Here is a 23,853-nt window from a genome sequence, read left to right as displayed (position 1 = left end):
TAAATATATTTTATAAAATCTAATTCTTCATTTAAAGAATAAAAGGATTCATGTCAACATTCAAATGAATTGTATTCCAAAATAAAACCATTAAAACCACAAAAATGTAAATTTCTATAAATTTTGATATTGGATAGATTGATTGATAGATACCCTCCCATAGTTTTATATTTCACCTTTACTGCCTTATTAATATTCCTGCTGATAATACCTCATTTGGGCATAGTAGTTCTGGGATTGGGTAGTCTGACTTGTCAAGTTAAACTGAAAGGGAATGGTTATCATATACCCAGGGAGACTCCTCAGTTCTTTCTTCTTAAACTTCTTCTTAAATTCAGTTCTTTAGCAAGCTGAATTTAAACTTCCTTGCAAACATATATTCAGAAACAATACTTCATTTGTTAGCACATGCCATCCTATTAGCTTTGAGAGTTAGTGTTTAGCATGCTTCCAGGGCTTCAGAGAAATCAAACCCATACTGTGTTAACCTGGTGTAAAAAGAAAAACAGGAAATAATGGGGAAATGAAACAAGATGGCCCAGAAAAATGGAACAAAAATGACAGTAAATTTGTTGTTTTGAAGTTTGACTTTTTAAAAATCTATCTGCAATGTTACTATATGAAAAGAGAGATCAATGGGTAAATTTGCTATATCTGAAAGAATAGTTCCAAAAAGATGTGTTTTGATTGCCCTGATGAATAAATTACAAAGTCAATATAAATCAATCATCTCCTAACCTCCCTAATCTCTATGAAATCAAGGAAATCTTGATATACAGACATTCAGAAAAATTATTTGCCACCATTCACAAAATGAGTAAGAAATTGATTGTAACAATTACCTAAATAGCTCACTTTCTTATTATTGATTCTATTGTACGTTGTTCTTTAAGATTCTAAGAGCACATAATTTGCAACATCTTTATTTCCCTATAAGATGTTAAGAGTTTCAGGCTACTTCAGTACCTCTCTGACCTACCAATTCTCAGCCTATTCTTCAAGGTTGAGCAAATCAAGGCACTGGGGATGAGCAGTAGTCTTCTTGCCCATTCACAACAAACACCCTTCAAATAACTGCTAAATTTTCAATTATCCCCTAGTGGGTGATTGGGCAATGATCTTAGGCAGTGCTTCTCAGACTATAGTGAGCTCAAGAATCACTAGGGGTGTTCATTAAAAATACAGATTTTTGCCCCTCATTATAATTGTCCTGGGAATGGACATTTTAAGTAAGGACACCAGAGGATTCCTGTTACTAGGCACTTATGGACACAATCTGGGGAATAGTGACGCTGACTTGGGAAGCTCTAGATGTTCTTAACTAGCAGCTTGCAGAGGCTCTTTATAATAAATACAATGCAAAATAATCTGTCTGTAAAAAGAATAATGCATTCAAAGATTTAGTTGGAAGCATTTGACTTAGGAGTCTGAAATAAACTTCACCAATAAAGGAAAGATAACTGAAAAGCAGCAGCAGATGAGAATTGTCATGTGCTCCTTTCCAAGGCCCCTTTCACATCCAGACCTATAGACAGCTAGTACCCCCTTACCTAACACCAGCCACATTAACATACATTCAGCCTGGACATACACTGAAAATCGTGGTCATATAGATTTAGGGTCAGGGGCATTGGGACCAGATTTAGGTCAATACTGGTAAAGTTGAAAGCATTATAGTCAAGGGATGTGGATAAAAAATGATTTGAAAACAAGAAGAGAAAATGGAATCAAAGAAAAAAAACCTGAGCCTGGAGTGAGGCCAAGACCTAGACCATGTGAATGGTGGAGGGAGAAATGGGGAACAGGAAGGGAGGCAAAGAAGGCTTTGCTTTGCTGCTGTCAGTTGGACATTCCATTCAACTGCCCCTGGTGGGCATTCCGGCCCACTGAGCATGCCCAGTTTGTGTGACTGACTTTCACCAAGTAGAACAGTCAACAAGATCACCATAAAGGCTTTACCAACACCAGGCCAGTAAAGTCACCACTGAAAACCATTCCCAAATTTGTGATCAATGGACCCAAGTTTAGGGAGAGGAACTCCTTTGGTCTACAAAAATGGTTTGAGTCCCAGTCTCTAATTTCTTCCTTCTCAGATACTCTGGTCTCCACCCAAGGGACAGTATTCGGTGAGATGCAGTCATTTTGTTGGTCAGCAGGAGCTCAGAAGCAAGAAAATGTCATAGTGGTAGAATACAGCATCATCCTCCTCAATAGCAGCCCATCGCTGGAAGCTTCCAGATCACTGTGCCAATCAAGTAGAGGAGGGAATGTCCTTTAGAGAACCTTATGTGAACTTTATGTGAGAAACTTGCCAACTTTCTTGTTCAATTTTTTAGCCATACTATTTCTGATACTTAGGTGCTGTCTCTTAGAGAGCCTAAAACAGCCAAGACATGACTCAGGACATGGAAGAATCTGCAGGTGAGCATCACGGGATCCTGAGGAGCTAAGTGTTTTGTGTCTGTACAATCATATCTATATGTGGGGAGGGGGATAGTGTGGGTCATTAAGGAAGATCTGTACACCTTAAAGATGTTATGAAAAGGTACACCAAAATAAGGTTATTTCTCTTTTACTCTCCTTTTATTCAAAAATAATAAAGCCACATTGATTGTAAAGGGCCATTGATAGACTAGGAGCCTGAGAGATAATCGTGCCCTACCTTTAAAAATATGTAGTCTACCTGAGAAGAAAGTGGCTACAGCACAAAGAAAGTCTTTTGTTTAACCTTAAATACTGGAAGAGTCCTTTGAAATATTTTCCCCTAATTTTCAAGGATGGTTGCCTATCTGCTTTGCCAAAACAGACTGTGCTAAACGGCTCTGTGGCTTGATTTGGAGGCTCACCTCTAAGAGTTTCTGTCTTGCCAACTTACCATGTGGCCTGAAATTGCTTAATTCCTTGGACTCAATTTTTTTTCACTTTTCCAATGAGATTTATTCAAATATAAATATGCCTTGAAAGTGCAAGTCAAAATAATTTAGGTCATTATCAGAAAAGAGAAGTTTCAGGCACCTGAGTGGCTCAGGTGGTTAAGCGTCCAACTTCAGCACAGGTCATGACCTCATGGTTCGTGAATTCGAGCGCCATGTTGGGCTTTGTGCTGACAGCTCAGAGCCTGGAGCCTGCTTTGGATTCTGTGTCTCCCAGTCTCTCTCTCTGTCCCCCCCCCCCCCCCCACTCACACACTTGGCCTCTCTCTCTCTCTCTCTCTCTCTCAAAAATAAATAAACATTAAAAATCTTTTAAAAATAAAAATAAATAAATAAAAGTGAAGTTTCCATGAGCTTGGGACCAGAAAAGGAACCTGGCAGAAGGTTAGACAAAGGGAAAGAGAGGTAGGCGAGAGGTGGCCAAAGTATGGAAAACAACATGGGGGAGGTGCTGAGGGGGAAGTGAAAGTAAACCGTTATACCACACAATTGCCCTCTCACATTCAAGGGTGTAAGGGTTTAATCTCATGGCATCTGAGAGCTGAGCCTTAATAGAGAGAATGTATAGGGTGATACCTACATGACAGGTGAGATAATTAGCAATATAGCATCTCTTATCTTCCCCTTCCCCTTTAATTTACATTTTGAAAAAAATACTAAGTATCTGCTATTAGCAAGAATGTCAAGTATATGAAATATGAATAAGACACAGCTCCTGCCATCAGAGTTGGCAGTCAAGAAGAAGAAGCGGGGGCGCCTGGGTGGCTCAGCTGGTTAAGTGGCAACTTCGGCTCAGGTCATGATTTTGTGGTTTGTGAGTTCCAGCCCCACTTTGGGCTCTGTGTGGATAACTCAGAGACTGAAGCCTGCTTCAGATTCTGTCTCCCTCTCTCTCTACCCTTCTCTCTCTCTCTCTCTCTCTCTCTCTTTCTTTCTCTCCCTGAAAAATGAATAAACATTAAGAAAAGAAGAAGGGTGATAGGGGGCAAAGGAGAGAGAGAGGGAATGAGAGAGAGAAGGCAACAGAAAAAAATATTTCTATAACTATTGCATTGGAATTAATAGGAGAGCATTTCAGCAGAGACTTAATTCTTTTCCTGTTCATTTTAGATACTTTTGGAGATATTAACCTCACTCTAGGCATGCTGAACATGGAAGATAATATGAGTAAGGTAAGGAAAATATAGAAAAGTCTCTTTTGCATTTATTTTCTCTAATCTAATTGCAACATTTCATATACCTCTTTCTTTCTCTTGACTTCCTCTTTTCTCTCTGGCTTCTTATGTGGCATTCAATCATTCAGAAAATACAGTTATAATGGAAATCATTATAATGTTTAAACAATGACATTAGTATTTGAGAAATCAGAGTATTCAATTATGGAAGCTAGCAAAAGAATGCCCCTTTCTATAACCTTATACAGGCAGATGTGGTAAGAGGGGGATGTCAGACTCACAACCATGTGGATGAGTCCCCTCCTGTATAAGCTGAAACTTCCTAGGAAAATCCCAAAAGATCTCCCCTACTCATCTGTGATGCTGTTTCACAATTAGAGATTTATTTCTCTGGGATGTGAAGGCTTTCTTGGCTTCAAAAACCTTTTATAAAATAGTATCTACCTCCAAGGACACTTGTCTGGGAAGCAGCACACTAGATGCTTCCCAAACAATAGTGAATTGTATTATATTCACTCCTCACACCTTTATGAGGTAGGTATAGCTGTTTCCATTTCACAACTAAGAAGAGTGAGACCCAGAGCAGTTACATGACCAGAACAGCAGGACTACATCCAAACACAAGCCTGTCTGACTTTAAAAAAAAAAAAAAAAAAAAAAATTCCTCCTAATCATGATTCAGTGCAGCCTCCCTGTGAAGGGCAGGGCCTACATACACCTTTATCAGTGGTTCTCAACCCTGAAGTGTATTGGAATCCCTTATTTGAGGGAGTTATTCCACACCTTCAACAGGGGCACAGTACCTCGAAGGCAACAGGCTTGAGGCTGTTGGGCATTTCAGAACACCAGTCTCTCATCTATCAAAGGCCATGTAGCCACCTAAGGGACCTTTCACATAGTGCCTGGCCAAGCCCCATGATTTCCAAAGGTTAAGATCTGTCCAAAAGAATTCACGACTTTCTCTCTACAAGGCGGAACTAAAGCCAAGGGCATAGAAATCTCTCGTAGGATCTAGCTTCATAGCTTATCAGCCTCCTTGGGAATCACAGTGTGCTCCTTATTACCATAGTCACTCCCTAGTGGTAAGAGCAGTAGTTAGGGTAATGGGCATTTCCAGTCCCCTGAGGGCCCTACAACAGTGATTTTCAAGACTTTGATATGTTAGCTAGGGTGCCTCCACCTTCAGTTAGATGTCCTTGAAGTAATGCTGTCAGGTTAAGATAGTTTTCAGAAAGAACTTTGCTTTACATATAAGCCTTCACTCCTAAAGTTGCATATTATGTTCAGGAAGCCCTAATTAAGATATATAAAATCCATTGTAAAGTAGGAATACATTGCTCAGTTTGATGGTGTTATTCACTTGGACTTAATCTGATTCCTTTAGTTTTGTAACTCAAATTTCTGTGTATACACTTGTATGTCCACAGGAAGACATTTATAGTCATCTCACTTCCATCATTCAGAATACCGACATCTTGGATGATGCAATTGTCCAACGGTTGATTTATTATGCTTCTAAGGACATGAGAGACACCAATGTAAGTTTTATTCTTGATGATGAATCAATGTCAGGGCCAGCAAGAGGTCTTTAACTGACCCAGCTGCATCCACGTGGACATTTATAAGCTTCTTGTATGTTGCTGTCTGGACCTCAAATCACTTTCATTTGTTCATATATTATTACAATACCTATTATTTATCCCTTCACCGATAAGGAAACTGAGGCAAAGCTAAAAAAGACTTCAGAGATCATATTTACATGTTGATGTACATGTTGATGCTTAGAGACATTTTATTTTTTTTCAAAGTAACACAGCTATTGACAGAACAAGTAACTAGAACCCAGGTTCCTTTGTCTTCCCATATGAATTATGATTTCTTCATGTGTCTACTTATCTACATACGCTAGGCATTATACCTGAAAAATTATTTCTAGAAATAATTTGAGTCCTAAGATGTTATTTTCTTCCAGAAAGGATTTTTACTTGTTATCTGTGAAGGGTACTAACAATCCATGATTAATTTCAGGACTTGAGATTTTGGAGCTGGGGGTGGGGGAGGCAGGGCACATCTGTGACTCCAAGTTGGGCTACAGTTCATGGAGGGCCAATTGAACCTTTCATTTAAATGCAGGCTTTTGGGGTCTTAGACCAAAAGATGAGAAGTGGGATGACCAAGGTCTTCCCGTTTGGTAGTACTAAATTCTGTTTATTCTTCCCAAAATACTGCAAAGCAATCCCAACTATAGAACTTATCTCTCCGGATTGCCAATCTTTTCCAGATCTTAATTTAGTAATTCATTCTACCCTTGTTGTGATGTTTTTATGAGTATATTTTTTAATATCTTGTCCGGCTCTTTTTATTTTCCTCAGCAGGAGAGTTCATCAAATTTACCTAGTTGAGCATTACCAAAAGCAGAAGTCCCTCCAAATATCTCCAGTATCAATGATAACTGGATCAGGACAATACTAAAACCTCAAACTCTAGACTCCTGGCCCCATTTCCCTTCCACCATTCCCTTCAGTCTTTCAACCGTAGTGATTCATCACTTAAACACAAAACATAAATCCTAGGTTCATAGTGCCTGGCTAATTAGCAAGAAAACATATATTAACCTCATATTTATAAGAACCTTATTAAAACATGGCTTTAAACATTCATTAAAATTACATCTGGAGGTGCCTGGGTGGCTCAGTTGGTTGAGCTTCTGACTCTTGATTTGGGCTCAGGTCATGATCCCAGGGACATATGGGATCAAGCCCTTCACTGGTCTCCACGCTGAGCATGGAGCCTGCTTAAGATACTCTCTTTCCTTCTGCCCCTTTTCCGTGCTCGTGCTCCTCTCTTAAAAAAAAATAAATAACCTCCATTTTGGCAGCTACTGACCCCTACTCTAGAGGCTTCCCCCCCCCCGCCCCCGCCACTGCCCCCACTGGGAGAGTAACAGCCTGTTCTCTTTATCCCAAAGATAGAGAAGGGGAACTCATAATATTAGCTAGAGTGTTACCTCTCTGCAAACTCACTCTGCTCTTTCTCTAGTTGTTATCGTTATTTTCCTTTTCTTGCTCAGATCCTTAGAGAAACCAGAATGCTGGCAGGTGAGGTTTTGGTGTCTCTTGCTGCACATGATTTCAACTCTGTGATGTATGAAGTCCAAAGTAACTTCAGGATACTGGAGCTACCAAATGAATTCATTGTGCTTGCTTTGGCTGAACTGGCAACAAGCTACGGTATGGAGGGAATAACCGCCACATTTTCCTGGGAAACAACTACCCTGACTAATTGTCTAAACCAAATGGGTGCAAACAACAGAAAGGAGAACATACCTCCCTTCTGCTGTGCTAAAGAATATCAATAGCAGGATTTAGGCAGCTGTTTCTGAGCATAGATGAGTCTGCTGACTCACCATGAGTCCATGCTGCCCTGGATTTGGCTGGACTCCCTCCCACCCTCACCATCCCTTTCATCTGGCTTTGTTTTTGCAAAAGCCCTTTTTCTGGGAGGCACGTTCCACAAACCACTGGACATTTACATGAACTAAGGGTTTGTTATGATTTTTTTTTCTACACCATTTTACTTGACAGATATTTATTTGTTTGCTTGTTTACTTATTTATTGAGAGCCTATTACCTGTGCTAGGCCCTGGGGATGCAGGAAATTTCTGGTGGGAGAGATGGACATTAATAAAATAATTATCCACATAAGCAACTGCTGCCAAAAAACAGGTACAGGTGACTTTGTAGCTAGCACCTTATTTTAAACCAACCACTCCTTGATTCTCTAACTACAGACAGGCATTATGGCAAGAGAGGGATAGAGGCGGATATCTTCCTGCTGCACCTCGTCCATGCCCCCCATGCAGCCTTGAAATGCTGACATGAAGAGTCACAGAACATCCCAGTGTGAGGGGTTAATGCTTTTCTCCTCTTGTGCCCCTCTTGGCAGTGTCCCAGAGTATTCCCTTCATGATGATGACCCTGCTCACCATGCAAACCATGCTCAGGCTGGCCGAAGAGGAAAGGATGAAGGGAGTTTTCTGTATTGGTGGGTATCCCTATGGTTCCCTCTTTGTGAAGACCACACTATAAATCGAGCAAATGCTTTATTTTTCCTTTCACTCTTGTTCTGTTCTTTCTAACAATAATAGCTACCATTTATTGAGTGCCTACCCCATGGAAATTTCTCTCTCAATCCTCACTGCAATTATAATTCTATCTCTCTCCATCCTCAAAGCAAGGTAAGTACTATTACCCCATTTTACAGATGAGGAACTGAGGGTCATAGAAATTAAGGAATCTCCTTAAAGTGGTGACCGTCAATGAGATGGAGAGGTAGCATTCATGTCTAGGTGACCGCCCAGTCCATACTCTTTCCACTGCCCTAAAAGGCCTCCATTTCTACCCTCCTTCTTTAGTTCCATCACACTTTCCCCACAATGGTTCTAGGAGCTCACCAGCTCTTAGCAGCAGGCTAAATTTTGGCATTTCCTTATAACACAATATTGTAGTAATGATAAGTAAGCAAACTAATCAAAAATACAAACAATCATAAAATTAAGGAAAATAGGTAAACAAACTGTGGGTCACAAACCCCCTCTCCCCCCAAAACTAAAATACATCTACAGTAATCAAGAGTCTACAAAGAAGAACATGCCCTGGAATTCCTAGGAAAAAACATTTCCAGCACAGTGAGGGGCTTCTTGGAGGAGTCTGGAGACCTGGGCTCTTCTCTCTGATCATCCACTGAACCATCAGGTGACTCTGCCCTCTTTCAATCTCATTTTTCACCCGAAACGCATCAAGTAAAGGGATTACTAAGATCCCTCTCACCTCTGACGCCCCCAACACTACTCTTTTTGTAATATTTAAAAGCCCATGCTGTCAGGAATGTCATCCTGACCTATCAACCAAGTCTTTTCAGTTGTTTTGTCAATTTCTTCTTGTTTTGTCCTCAATGAAGGCAACATTTGTATCTGATACGTACTGAGAATTTACTATGTGCCTGAGTACTGCCTTGGGTATTTTAAGATTATTGTTTCCTTTAACCTTACAACAACCTATTAGGTAAGTAACATTTTTCCTCCATTTCACAGATGAGAAAATTGAGACGTAGAAAGGTTAACTGTTTGCCTGCGGTCACAGCTAGCATGCGGCAGAGCCAGGATTTGAATTGTGACAGTCTGGCTCAATGACTTGAGCAATTACACTAGATTAGCCCACTTTTCAATGCCTTTAATTTCCTTACTTACTATCACAGCTAACATTGTGTTCTTGCAAATAAACTTTGGTGTCTGTAATAGCATTTCTACCTACAACATCAACAACCAACAGGGAAAAGGAAATAAAATTAGAAATCATCATGGCATTGAATAAGGGATTCTCTGTCTTTGTGTTATAAAGTTATCTAGCACCCTTTGGTCCTAAAGCAAATTTTGCCTGACTGCCACTACAGAACAGGTATAAAGTTTTGTAGTAATCCATCCATTCATCTAGCTCTTCATTCAACCAATCAGCCAATAAGCAGACATCGTGCTTGTTGTTTCAGATACCATCAATAGATAAGACATCCTTTCTCTCATGTTGTTTATAGGCCAGTGCAACACAAACATACATACACACACATACACACACACACACACACAAGATTATGACAAAGCATAGCAGGGGATTATCAGTTTGAAGAGAAAATGAATTAGCCAGTTAATGGCCAGCTCTAAGATACTCAGGATGTTTCCAGAGTATTCTTTGCATGTGAGGTATCGTTAAGGAGTAAACTATGAATTTTCTTTATCATCTAGTGAAACATGAGGGCTGAAGGAACAAAAACTATTATTTAATGCAGTTGATATAAGTATGTATAGGTTGGTGGCGCAAATATTTTTGCAGGCCCGACATTTTTTTAATTTTATTGAAGGGAAACAGACACATGGAAAAATACAGAAATCAGAAGTGTACAAGTTGATGAGTTGTCACAAAATGAACTTACTCATTTGACCACCACTCAGGTTAAGAAGCAGGACATTACTAGTACCCCAGAAGCCACCTCATCTTTTCTCCCAATCATCACCTTCTTCATCCTTTGCAAGGGTAACCACAACCTTGACAGCCATAGATTAGTTTTGTCAATTTTTGAGATCCTACACGTTGTTGTGTGAAACTGTAGTCCATGTTCATTTCTCTATACTATTACGTGTCTGTACTACAATTTTTCCATCCTACCTGTTGGCAGATATTTAAACTGTTTCCTGTTTGAGGCTATTACTAAAAAAAAAAAAAAAAGAGTGAATATGAACATTCTTGTATAAGTTTTTTAGTTCCTATATACTTGTGTAGCTAATGACTATATAATTAGGAGTGGAATTTCTGGGTCATGAAGAGCACATATTCAACTTTGGTAGATCACGTAAAACAGCTTTCTAAAATGTTTGTATCAATTCATGCTCCACTCCCCCCCACTCCAGGCAGTATGTGAAAATACCAACTGCACCTTAGTCTTACCAACATTTGAAATTGTCTGAAATTTTAGCAATTCTGGATGGTCTGTTGCAATATCTCATTATGGTTTTAATTTGCATTTCACTAATGTGGCTGAACACTTTTTATATGTTTATTTGGTACAGTCATAACATTTTACAGAAATTATTACACATTTGCTAATCACCAGTGCACTCTTCTCAAATTATTTTACGGTCCCTCCCATCTTTAAATTTTTCTCAGTCTGTGGTTGTTTTTAAAATGCAGCCCTTGAGAAGTTCAGCAAGGCCATTTACAAGTATGTCAACCACTGGAGAGACTTCCCCTATCCCAGATTGGACGCCAACCGACTATCTGACAAGATCTTCATGCTGTTCCGGTATATAATGGAGAAGTGGGCCCCCGTTACCTCACCCGTGCAAGTGAGTGGCGGCCTCAACATGTCTCAGGCTAGCTCTCTGTCCATGCTGGTTGAACTTGCTCCATTCTTTCTGATGTGATAATGAGTCTCAGTTGTTTTGGAATGCTATGAGTTGTGATTTATCAGGTTTATCAAATATTTTGTTTTTCCTGTTTCAAATCACTGTTTATTCATTCCTGAACTAATATTTATTGAGTCCCCATGATATGCCAGACACTGTTCCAAATTCTGGGGATACAGCAGGGATTAAACAGACCAAAATCACCACTCTCATGGAACCGACATTCCAATGTATGGAAAGAACAATAAATAAGTGAAAATGAGTAACATATACAGAAAGTTAGTTATTTCATGCCTTATATAACCCATAGCCCATATTTGGGATGAGCCATTGACTGAGAAAAACAACAGGCCACAGAAATTTCCTATGTCTATGAAGATGACAATGAAATAAAATAACATCTAAAGAATGTGCATGACTGCTTCAAAATATTGTAATGTCTTGCACAGAATAGGTAACAAAGTGCATTCACATATAATCCCTTGCTTATCTTGCTTAATTGGTATAATTTTTTAATGTAGTATAAATTAAATCCTTTTTAGGTCCTTTATTGCTATATTATAAAAGATGCAACACATAGCCTTCTCCAGTTCAGTTTCTTTTCTATACTTTAAGCTACCAAAGCATTTATTTTTTTAACATGCTGGGGTAGTTAAATCATTAGCAAACATGGAACTTTTAAAATATCCTGTAGAAGTCTTCTCTTTAGGGCCCCTGAAAATCAAAATTCAATACAAATTTGCCAAGCACTTTCCTAGCTTCCCACAGAAAGAGTTAGACAAGTGACTAGAAGGTACACAAAAGTAATAAGGGAACACAGAGAGAGAAGCACTTAACTCCTGTGGTGAGTACTGGAAAGGCCATGACATTGAAACTGAGCTTGCAGCCTATAAAGACATTCACTGCAGGCAAGATGCATTCCCTAAAGAGGCAATAAAACCCACTGAAGCATAGGCTGAGATGAGATAACATGCACACTTGAGTGAGCCCAGTGGGAGAAAGAGAAGGGGAGAAGAGAAAGGGGAATATAAAGGGGCAGAAATAAATGAAACCAGATAGGTGGTCTTGGCCATACAATGAAGGGCCTTGAATGCTACACAGGAGCTTGGACTTTTTTTAAATAGGAAATGAGAGACCTTTGAAAGGGTTCTAAGCAAGGAATAATTTTCAAGAAGCAAAGGGAGATCTATGGAGTATTGTTCCAGTGCTCAAGCAAGAATAATCTTGAAAAGTGTCCATTGCTTGGAAATGTCCAATTCCTTAAAAGAATCGTCCAGCTGACACACAGTTGGGTGAAATAAATGGTTGTTATTATGAGCCACTAAGTTTTGAGATGCTTTGCTGTATGACAAAACTTAGCAGGCAGAAAAAAATTCATCATATAATATTAGGTAGAAAAAGCAGAATGTAGAACTATAAAGAATAACACTAATTTTTTAAAAAATTAAAATGTATGGAGAAAGTATAGAAAAGAAAATTTCAAATAAATAAAAATCATATTAAAATACACCAAACAGTGTATAGTCATGAGTACTATAGATACTATTAGCAATGTGAATACTGTGTTTTCTTCTTCATCATAACTTTTGTGATTTCTAAACTTTTATAATCAACCTATTTACACTTATATTTTATACATGTTCATTTTTTGTGTCAATAGAAGCCAGATTATAATGGATTGAGGAATAAATGAGAAGTGAGAAGTGGAGATAGCAAATGCAGACCTCTCTTTCAGAGAGCTTTGCTTTTTTTGCTTGTTTCAAGTTTTTATTTAAATTCTAGTTAATTAACATATAGTGTAATATTGGTTTCAGGAGTAGAATTTACTGATTCAGCATTTCCACTTTTTTAAGGAAAGAAACAGAATCGGGGTCTACGTAATACGGAGTCAAAGAATTTTTTTTAAACATGAGGGAAATTCGGGGCGCCTGGGTGGCTCAGTCGGTTGGGCGCCCGACTTCAGCTCAGGTCATGATCTCACAGTTCGTGAGTTCGAGCCTCGTGTAGGGCTCTGTGCTGACAGCTCGGAGCCTGGAGCCTGCTTCAGATTCTGTGTCTCCTTCTCTCTCTGGCCCTCCCCTGTTCATGCTCTGTCTCTGTCTCAAAAATAAATAAAAACATTTTAAAATTTTTAAAAAAATAAATATGAGGGAAATTTTAAATCTGTTAGCATATTGAAAGAAAGTGACCATTAGAGAAAGGTTTAAGAAATCTTTTTTTTTTTTAATGGTTATATTTATTTTTGAGACAGAGAGAGACAGAGCATGAACAGGGGAGGGGCAGAGAGAAAGGGAGACATAGAATCCAAAGCAGGCTCCAGGCTCTGAGCTATCAGCACAGAGCCCCACGCGGGGCTCGAACTTGTCAACCGCGAGATCATGACCTGAGCCGAAGTCCGATGCTCAACCGACTGAGGAACCCAGGCACCCCAAGAACTCTTTTCTTAAGAAAGACATAGGGAGACAGGGAAAATACTAAAATGAGTAATAGTACAGATATAGGTGTAGATATAGCTATAAATACAAATATAAATATAATTGCCTCGTGCAATGATCTTAACCTAACCATTTTTTGAAGGAATCTTTCTTGGTTGAAAACAGTGAGGAAAGTTTTTGGGAGTTATCTGAAGCCCCTGATATTCTGAGAAATGTACAAAAACCATAGTGAAATATTAGAAACGGTATTTGTTTGCTGCCTCTGCAGACTTTGGCCATTGTTAAGGCACATGGCCCCACGGTGAGCCTGCTGCTTCATCGGGAAGACCTCTGCGAATTTGCCCTGGACCAGGTACCCTGGCTCCTGAACCAGTATAAAGACAAAGAGATTGATTTCCACGTCACTCAGGTAAGAGCCACGCCCTAAAGGAACGGATTCAGAGTCTACTGGCAACCATCCTGAAAGACAGTAAATCCCAAGAGGTCCAAGGGAACTGAAATACTGGTTTGGGCAGCTGAACTTAAATATTTTTTGAGGAATAGGAGGTAGAGAAGAGGTTGGCATAGCTGGGTGATGGAATCTCCAAAAAGAGATTAAGAATTTTCTTTTCAAGCTGCTGAGGCACAAATCACTAAAGAAAACTGGTAACTGCAGGAAGGTGATGGGTTTGTTTGCCTCACAAAACATAATTATTTGTCTTCCACATCCTGTGCTGCTGCTTCACAGGCAGCCTCCAACTAACGTTTGAGAGCTTTCATTCTAGAGTCTAAAACAAATATTGACCGCGGTGGTCCTTTATGATGCTGCCCTTCCAAAGGGCTTGAGAAAAACCATCTTTATCAATTTACTCCACCAGGTAAGAAAACCCTGCTGTCAGACCTGATTGTTTCACTTTCACTGGTTTTCTGTTGTTAACATCTCCCTCCTGGTTCTTCTTTCTCATTCAGGTGTGCAGAGTTTCAGAGCCTCCAGTAAAGGAAAATGAAATTGAAGCTTCAAGCTGTTTCCTCATTCTAGGTAGGACCCAGCATCCAGAGGGTTTTCAATAAAAATGTTTCCCAGTGATGATGACAACAATGATGAAGGGTGTGCAAACTATCACATTAGTTATTTCACACACACACACACACACACACACACACACACACACACACAACATTCCTTCAAACTCACAGTATTCTGTGCCTCTCCCTATCCTACCCATTCCCAAGAGAAGCGCAACAGGTAGGGGAATCAATTACTCTGGTTTCCCCGGAAGTCCTTTACTTCTAGTTCTAAAACCAGAAAATTTCCAGACATACTTTGGGGATTAACCCCTTTCCAGATATATGGTTGGCAAATACTTTTCCCATCCCATATATTGCTTTTTCATTTTGTTAATTTTTTTTTTTCTGCTGAGCAGAAGATTTTTGGCTTGGTATAGTTCTGCTTATTTATTTTTGCCTTTGTTGCTTTTGGTGTCAAATCCAAAAAGATCATTTCTAAGACCATTGTCAAGGAGCTTACCACCTATGTTTTCTTCCAGGAGCTTTATGGTTTCAGGTCTTACATTCATGTCACTTTTTTTAATTTGATCTTTGTATATGGTATAAGGTAAGGATCCAGTTTCATTCTTTGACATGTGGCTGTCCAGTTTTTCCAACACAATTTATTGAAGAGTCTATCCTTTCCCTGATATATTTTTTGGCTCCTTTGTCAAAAATTAATTGACCACATATGCATGAATTTATTTCCAGGCAAACAAGGGTGAATTGGTAATCCTAGGGATACAAAATGCTTTTTTTTCTTGGTATTTGAGTTTATTTGAAACTGTGTCAAACCCAAAGTCATGCTTTTTTCTCCCTGGTTATCTCTTAGTACCTATTCCTTCTCTCTCTCTCTCTCTCTCTCTCTCTCTCTCTCTCCCTTTACTCTTTCCCTTTCCTTCTTGCTTTCACACCACAATACCACTCGTTGTCTGGTTAGAATGTTAGAATAACAGGAATGAGTGGTAGAGGGAGCACAAAGCTCTCAGAGTCAGTATACAAACTCTGTTCTGACATAGACCCTAAGAAGTAAGGACAAGAGCAATCCCATACCTCCCAGACATCCTCCCTCCCCCAAAAATGTCATTTCTATTACTTCACTACATACCTTTCTATTATATCCTAGGTCTTTCCTAATTGATCCCTCTGTTTTTATTCTTTCCTCTGTTCTATGCTCGATGTAATTAACTGTTTCACTTTATCTCTGATAATTGTGAACCTAAACTGCTCTACTCACATCAGGCCTTCTCTCTCTTCCCTGCTTCCTCCCTTACTCATGTAGCTCTCTAGTTCCACAACTGGTGAAGCATCACTCCAACCTTTGCCTCCATGTTCATAAGGCATTCTCCCCCTGTCTCCTCTCCTTTCCTCCTCTCATATTGAATTAGGGTCAACCCTAGTAACCTTATCTTAATTTGATTCCATTGTAAAAAACCTCATTTCCAAATAAAGTCATATTCACAGGCATGAACCAATGTGGACCTAAGTATATAAATCTGTCTTAGTGACCAAACTGCCTGATTCTGTGTTGCTAAAGATGCACGAATATCATAAAATCTAATTACCAACCAAAGAGTGACAATCTTCATAGAATCCCCCTTTTCCCATTTGCAAGTATTTTACCTAAGGTGAAAATGAGTTCTGTGACCAGCATTTATTCAACCTTCAGCCCATTCCAACCCTGCAGACCTGATGGAATTTTTTGATGAACAATTGAGAAATAATAATGAAACCTTTCGAACGGGAATCTTGACTTTGTTAAGATCGGCTATCAATGCTGAGGGTAAGCAAAGGGATGAAGTCACAATGGTTTATTTTGTGCCAAGAAGAAAACTGAAGCCTATGCATTCTCTAACTCCATTCTATGTCTTTGGGGTGTTTATAGAGGATCACATTCAAGTGAAACTCTGTCTTCTCTGTCATCTACAATCTACTAATTTTAAACAGGCATTTTCAATCACCTCTCTTCTTTCATGATATTTAGAGATATACCTAGGGGAGAAGGACAGGTAGAATTAGAATTTAAAAGATCTAGTAAGCTGGTTAAGTGGCCCAATAAATAGAGAGTAGGTGGGAGGATGCACCCTAGAGATTAGTACATTTAGAAAAGAGCAGAATTTAATGAAATATCATATTTCATTAATGCCAAGAAGCACATACTTTCATGATATTGGAGTGCATCTCATAATTGATACCATCTTTAATTATAATCAGCCACTATAAGGGGTTTTTTGGTACAATATAAAATAATGATGTCTCAAAAGTTGATGATATCTTGGATTCAATACAATATGAATTATATTACATTATAATATTGTTAAAAATTAAGTTAACCCTGGGATTTACTGAAGAATCAGCAGACAAGAAACATAGTCTCACAAAATTTAAAGCTAATCCATTGGGCATGATATATTGAGTCCACTTTGGAACCTAACATTTTAAACAAGACGAAACCAAATACAATAGGGAGCAAAGAGAGCAATTAACATCTTTTAAAAATTGGAAAAGAAGAGAGTAAGAGAAACTGAATAACATGAAATGTTACGGACAAAAGACTTTGCAGTTATGTGCCATAAGTCTAATAGGTTTTCATCACTCCTAGAACATACTGTACTCCTACTGAACCCAGTCTCTTAATTTCTCTCCCTGTCTTTCAGAGCCCAAATTGAGGGATTATATCACTTCAATTGAAAGAACAGTCAAAGTTGTCATGGGCGACCTCAGTATAAAAGTAAGAGAATTAATGGGGACTTTGATTTTTGATGATGTTTTAATGAATTAATGAAATGGTTTTGATTCTTTAAAAATATACTTATGAGATTGCTTTATAAAGAGCTCAGTGATGAATTCTATTTTTAGTAGAATTCCATCTTTCCCTGAAAGATAAACGATATCAAGGTAAATTCTAAAGTACACTCAGTTCAAGGGCTTATTAGTATAAAAAAAGATTTTTGCCTAGAGCATCACAGAGCTATGCTCCTCAAATAGTTTTAAAATTGTTAATTATAAAAATAACATATCTTCCTCCAAAAAAATAATAACCCCTAAACCTGTTTTTTTTTTTTTTAATTTTAGCTTAGATATCCTATTTTCCAACTAGGAAGCACCTACAGCAAGTCTTGAACGTAGTAGGTTGTGCAATATTTCCTGATTATTTGATTAAAGCATTCCATATCAGAAAAGATATATAACTTGTACTGAAACAAATATAAGAAGTAGAAATTATTGTATTTTTTAAATTAAAACCATATTTTGTTTGGATCAAAGTCCTGTACAGAAACCAATGAAAATAAGAAAATCCCCCTAAGAGGCTTTGGTCTACAATGATTATAACAAAAGCTATGCAGTAAATAACAAAAATTATGTTAAGCGAACTAAGTCAGTCAGAGAAAGACAAATGCCATATTATTTCACTCATATATAGAATTTTAGAAACAAAACAGATGAACATAAGGGAAAGAAGGAAACAGACTGTTAACTATAGAGAACAAATTGAGGGCTGAAGTGGGGGTGGGTGGGGAAATGGGCTAAATGTGTGATGGGGATTAAGGAGGTCACTTGTTGGGATGAGTACTGGGTGTTACATGTAAGTGATGAATCACTAAATTTTATTCCTGAAACCAATATTACACTACATGTTAACTAACTAGAATTTAAATTAAAAATTGAGGAGCACCTGGGTGGCTCAATCAATTAAGCATCTGACTTCCGCTCAGGTCATGATCTTGCAGTTCATGGGTTCAAGCCTTGTGCTGGGCTCTCTGCTGACAGCTCAGAGCCTGAAGCCTGCTTCATATTATGTGTCTCCCTCTCTCTCTGCCCCTCCCCTACTTGCACTCTGTCTCTCTCTCTCTCAAAAATGAATAAACATTAAAAATAATTTTTAATTGAAACAAAAAAATAAATAATAAAAAATAGTTAATAAACAGTGGAGTGATTACATATAAAAAACCTTGTCCAGTAAGTGGCCAAGCCAACTGAAAAAGTTGAGCCAACTAAAAGAGTTTAGGGTAGAATAAAAGAGGACAGAAACTTTAAGGAAGTCCAGCTCCCCAGGCAAAAATAGAAAATTTGTAACTTTTTTTTCTCACTTAGGTAGACTACTAGTACCTTTATGCTAATTGCTAATTGCTACCATGTGGCCTAACTCCTTATTCAAAATTATTCTTTTTTTTCCAACTCTCCATTAAAACACCCATTTAGTAAAGAATTAGATCTGAGCTTTCATTCCTCAGGGAAGCAATCCAATAAGCAAAACTAATTATTTAAACATTGTAATACAGGTTCATAATCCCTTGTTCTAATCCCTGGGGCCAGATATATTTCAGAATTCACAACCTTCCTGATTTCAGAAAAACATTTCTGTGACAGGAGTCACAAACTCATTAATATCTCTGCAAGAGAACATATGCATATTCACACTACATTGAATAAGTAAAGACCATAGTTTTAAAACAGTTCAGTTGAGTTTTGCCACCAAATGAGTTAGTGCCAAACTCAAGAAACAGAATTCCAGTTTCCAGCGTTATTTGGGTTTTGAAATTGTAGGTAAAAGATTGTAGATCTGTAGTTCAACTTGTTATCTTTCATTGAGGATTTTAAAAGCAAGGCAGTGTTTTTTTTAGCCCACAGTACCAAAATTTCATCATCTATAGTAATAGAGGATATGTTTTGGGAACTAGGGAGAAAGATTTTGGCTGTAGAGAGCTTTTCCCAAACATTAAAAAAAAAAAAAGCAGAAAACAAAAAAGGGGTGCCTGGGTGGCTCAGCCAGCTAAGCCTCCATCCCACTCTTGATCTCAGCTCAGGTCATGATCTCATGTTTCATGACATCAAGCCCCAAGTCAGGCTATGTGCTGACAGCACAGAGCCTGCTTGGGATTCTCTCTCTCCCTCTCTCTTTGCCTCTCCCCTGCTCATGCACTCATGCTCTCTTTCTCTCTCCCTGTCTCTCAAAATAAATAAATAAACACTTAAAAAAAGAAAGAGATGCTTTCCTGTAACCCCTTAAATCATAAACTATAGCTTTCTTCCTCCTCCATCTATTTATAGTACCATCATTCAATTTATACTCCTTTTTGGAAAGGTTCCCACTAAATGATCCATGAAAGTTAAAGGACAGGAGAAGCTAAATTTATATTCTGCCCATTGTAGAAGAATGTTGCAAATACATTTTTCTGATTCTAGGTAAGGAATTCCACTCTCCTCCTTATCCAAACCATGTGTGAAAAATGCTACATCGAAGCCAGGGAAGGATGGCCACTGATTGATTACATCTTCTCCCAGTTTGCCATGTCCAACAAGAATCTGGTATGATGAAGAGGGTGTGGTTTTGAAAGCTACACTGTAACCAGGACAGTTGACTCAACTGGTTTGTTTTTTTTTTAAATGGCTGAGGTTCAATTCAATGACTGATTTAGAAGTTATATTTCAATCTTATCACTTTCATTGAAAGATTTTTCAGCCTTTATTGTTCTCCTCAGTTTTCTTTCACTGATACCACTTTCAACTTATGATAAACCCCAGGTAGGTGAAACTATGGTTTTCCCTAAGGAGGAGACAACTTTCCTCAAAGGCTTGGGACAGGGGTAGAGAAAATGAATTACTTCCGAGAAAACAAGACACATCCACTCTTGCTGCACTGGGGTTGACTTCCTGAAGACCATGTGGGTAAGAACTCTGTGATCTTAGTAAGACCATGACAGCTGAAATTACAGTCCACTCCACTAGGAAGCAGTGTCTTTGAAAATTTTGCCCCAGAGAAAATGGCAAAGGCCTGAGGGAGAGAGAGAACATCTGCAGTTCAAGGATCCTCACAATTTTTGCTTTTCTGCTTTATCCAGCAGTGTGTGTTCTAACCCATTCCTCCAAGGAACACTTTAAAACAGAAATCAGATACTGAAGACCAAGATTGCTGGGTTCCTTGAGCCCCTTAATTTGAGTGACTACGTCCTCCACCCCAGAGTCTGAGAACGCATCCAAGTAAGGTCAGAGGGGATCAGCAGGAGGGACTATTAACAAGTCACCTGTTTCATCTTTCTTGAAGGAAAAACCAATGAAACCTAATTCCCATGAGGATGAAAAGGGAGAGAAATCTGTTCGGGAACTAAGCCTTGAGGTCTTAAAAACCCTAGACCCACTGGTCACTGGCATGCCTCAGGTAAGGGGTCTTTTGTCACCACTGACAGTTACTTTGATCATCTTTCTGAAGCTCTGCCCATTTAGGAGTAAAGACAAGAATTTGTCCTTCATGTGTCATCAGCTTTTTGATGCTCTCATGAGAGGAAGTGCATTACCGTGCTCAGTGCCCCAAACATGGTAGTTTCTCAAAAACAGGTGTTGAATTAACTCGTGATCTCTTATATCTGGATAGCCAATGAGAGTTTACAAGCACCTTAATATATTGTTTCTCTTCTTCCCCTAACATATCTAGACATAACAGTAAGTGATGTGTGGAGATATTGATTCAGTGAATGCTAACCTTTTCCCATTCATCTGGGAAGGTGTTGAAAGTACACATTCTCAGACTTCACCTAAGGGTTAAAAATAATCTGCACCTTAAGGGGAATAAGCCTCAGAAGCTGTATTTTCCCTAAGCAAAAATAACCTGAGAAAGGATTAACTGACTAGAAATGCATAGCACAGACAGGAGAAAATCAACAGACCAATTTAAGTGGATCAGAGTTTCATCTAGGATGGCATTTTAAGATGTGGTTCTTGGATTATCTAAAATATTTCTTTAAAATGCAGATCTCCATACCCCAGACCTCCTGAATCAACGTTCTGAGCAAGGGGCCCATGAATCTGCATGCAAATAAGTACCAATATTTCTGATGCATACTAAAGTTTGAAACATTTCAATCTAAAGATAAATGATGAAAAGAAGTCTCAGACCATACTCTTGTGGGCCTGAAATGCCAAATCACTACCTTGTGTTGGATAGCCATTCAAAATTTGAAACAAAAGCTAAACATTTAAAATGATAACTTTAGGGGCACCTGGGTGGCTCAGTTGTTTGAGCATCTGACTTCAGTTCAGGTCATAATCTCGCAGTTCGTGGGTTCAAGCCCCACACTGGGCTCTGTGCTGACAGCTCAGAGCCTGGAGCCTTTTTCAGATTCTGTGTCTTCCTGTCCCTCCACTACTCATGCTCTGTCTCCCTGTCTCTCTCTCTCAAAAGTAAATAAACATGAACAATTAAAAAAAATGTTTTTCTTAATGTGTATTTATTTTTGAGACAGAGAGAGACAGAGCATGAGTGGGGAGGGTCAGAGAGAGAGGGAGACACGCAATCTGAAACAGGCTCCAGGCTCTGAGCTGTCAGCACAGAGCCCACGTGGGGCTCGAACTCACGGACCGCGAGATCATGACCTGAGCTGAAGTCAGATGCTTAACCGACTGAGCCACCCAGGCGCCCCTACATTAAAAATTTTTTAAATGATAACTTTAAGAGATGAGTGTATTTACATAAGAATAGATTAAGAGCAAAAAGAGGGAGCTTGAGATCAGCTCCAACTTACAGGAATGGGAGCAGGGTCATGAGAGAAGGAAAGAGATATGGAGGGGCATGGAAGATCTTATAATGATAAAAGACAGGGCTTGGTGATTAAGTCTGCGTGACAAGACAAAAGGAAGAGTCCATGGTGACACCTAGGTTTCCATCAGGGCAAGGGAGTTTTCCAGAGAACATGAAACAGACTGACTATAGAAACAGGTGTTCCAGAATTTCAGAGCAAGAAGGTCAGCACCTGGAGCACAAACAGTAGCAGCAGCCCACTCACTGTCTGTGCCCAATCATCCTCTCTCAGAGCAGTCCATTCCAGTCTTTGAGTTTGGGGATGTATACAACTTATTTTGGGTTGTCACATTGATAAGAGGCTTTGTGGCACTAGGTGAGTGGAGCCCAGGGATGCTAGACTTCCTGCATTTTGTAGAACTCATCTTCACGATGAAGGATTGTCCTGCCCCAAATTCCAGCAGCAAACCCATGCAGAAATGCTGAGTAACACTCACTACAACTAGCACCTGAAAATGAATGTGCTGTGCAGAGATTTTATATGATGACTTCATTTTGATTTGGCCTGAAGAGCAAAAAAAAAAAAAAAAAAAAAAAAATAGCAAGTGAGAGAACCTACTCTAAATCAGAGGGCAACACAGAGTGAGGACCAAGGAGAAATCATGGAAAAGAACAAGCAATCCTTGTCTTGTGCCTTGTTTCCACAGGTGCTATGGCCAAGAATCCTGACTTTTGTAGTACCTGCAGAATACACAGGAACTTTGGACTACCTGTTTAATATCATCAGAAGCTTGATTATGGCAGAGGAAAGGAAAAAGAATAATGCACAGGAGTCAACAGCACTTGTCATCTCTACAGGAGCTGGTGCGTACATTCAAAAACAAAGCAAAACACTTCTCTTATGAGATGTTCATTTCCAGAAAGGCTACAGTACCTTGACCATACACCCAACTCCAATCTGAATTTTTCTAGCTGCCACAGCAATAATGAAAATCGCTTTCTCTTTCTAGTGAAACTTCCTTCACCACAACAGCTACTGGCCAGGCTTCTGGTGAGTGAGTTACAAATAACTAATGCTGGCTAAATTTAAGCCAATATAGATCATTGAGTTCTTTTTATTTTAACGTTTATTTATTTTTAAGAGACAGAGAGAGACAGAGTGTGGGGGTGGGGAGGGCAGAGAGAGAGGGAGACACAGAATCCAAAGCAGGCTCCAGGCTCTGAGCTGTCAGCACAGAGCCCGATGTGGGGCTTGAACCCACAAACCGTGAGATCATGACCTGAGCTGAAGTCAGACGCTTAATGGACTGAGTCACCCAGACACCGCATAGATCATTCAGTTCTAAATAAATGTTAATGAAAATTACGCAGCAACTCCAAACCAAAAGAAACACTAGAAAGGCATAATAAATGTTCTGCTAATGACACTCATTAAGATTGCTGGCAAGATTATCTTCTCACTCTGAAATGCTTGTTAAACTTAATTTATTTTAAAATAAGCATAGACTGAATTTGATCCCTAAGTACCATTCAAACAAATTCCACATCTATTATTTAGATTTCCTTCTTTCCCCCATAGATTGGGGAACTTAAATCTAAATCTATTATTTAGATTTCCTTTTTTCCCCCATATGTATCATTTGCTCAAATACCATTTCTACAGGCCCTTAATTAATAAATATATCTAAGTGTTGGTACCCTCCATTTATTTTTGGTTGATGGTTTCTATATATTTTTTCACCTTTATCCTCAGATAAAAATTGGAGAGTATTGTCTAAGTATTAGCTTTGCTCTAAAATAAGTAAGAACAGAC

The 23,853-nt window shown here is 38.9% G+C and overlaps 1 protein-coding gene across 3 annotated transcripts in view; it reads left to right on the top strand.

Annotated features, from left to right (window-relative positions):
- Window positions 1-1,896: 1,896 nt before the first annotated feature.
- The window catches only part of MROH2B (maestro heat like repeat family member 2B), a 78,377-nt gene continuing 56,420 nt past the window's right edge, over window positions 1,897-23,853 (top strand). For 2 of the 3 annotated variants that reach the window (XM_019464261.2, XM_019464259.2), the window contains exons 1-15: window positions 1,897-2,421; window positions 4,044-4,105; window positions 5,536-5,646; window positions 7,179-7,338; window positions 8,054-8,152; window positions 10,849-11,003; window positions 13,767-13,907; window positions 14,263-14,355; window positions 14,447-14,516; window positions 16,194-16,307; window positions 17,182-17,255; window positions 19,712-19,834; window positions 20,571-20,684; window positions 22,748-22,904; window positions 23,051-23,091. In XM_019464261.2, the coding sequence (XP_019319806.2) occupies window positions 2,394-2,421; window positions 4,044-4,105; window positions 5,536-5,646; window positions 7,179-7,338; window positions 8,054-8,152; window positions 10,849-11,003; window positions 13,767-13,907; window positions 14,263-14,355; window positions 14,447-14,516; window positions 16,194-16,307; window positions 17,182-17,255; window positions 19,712-19,834; window positions 20,571-20,684; window positions 22,748-22,904; window positions 23,051-23,091 (1,542 nt within the window). In that variant the 5' untranslated portion in view covers window positions 1,897-2,393. The remainder of the gene's footprint in view (window positions 2,422-4,043; window positions 4,106-5,535; window positions 5,647-7,178; window positions 7,339-8,053; window positions 8,153-10,848; window positions 11,004-13,766; window positions 13,908-14,262; window positions 14,356-14,446; window positions 14,517-16,193; window positions 16,308-17,181; window positions 17,256-19,711; window positions 19,835-20,570; window positions 20,685-22,747; window positions 22,905-23,050; window positions 23,092-23,853) is intronic. The other variant, XM_019464260.2, reaches the window with a different exon arrangement.

The sequence above is a fragment of the Panthera pardus genome, unplaced genomic scaffold (assembly GCF_024362965.1).
Source record: "Panthera pardus isolate Hobbes unplaced genomic scaffold, ASM2436296v1 HiC_scaffold_2, whole genome shotgun sequence".
Taxonomy (NCBI): Eukaryota; Metazoa; Chordata; class Mammalia; order Carnivora; family Felidae; genus Panthera; species Panthera pardus.
The sequence above is the reverse complement of the archived record's forward strand: the minus strand, read 5'-3'. Positions and strand labels throughout refer to the sequence as shown.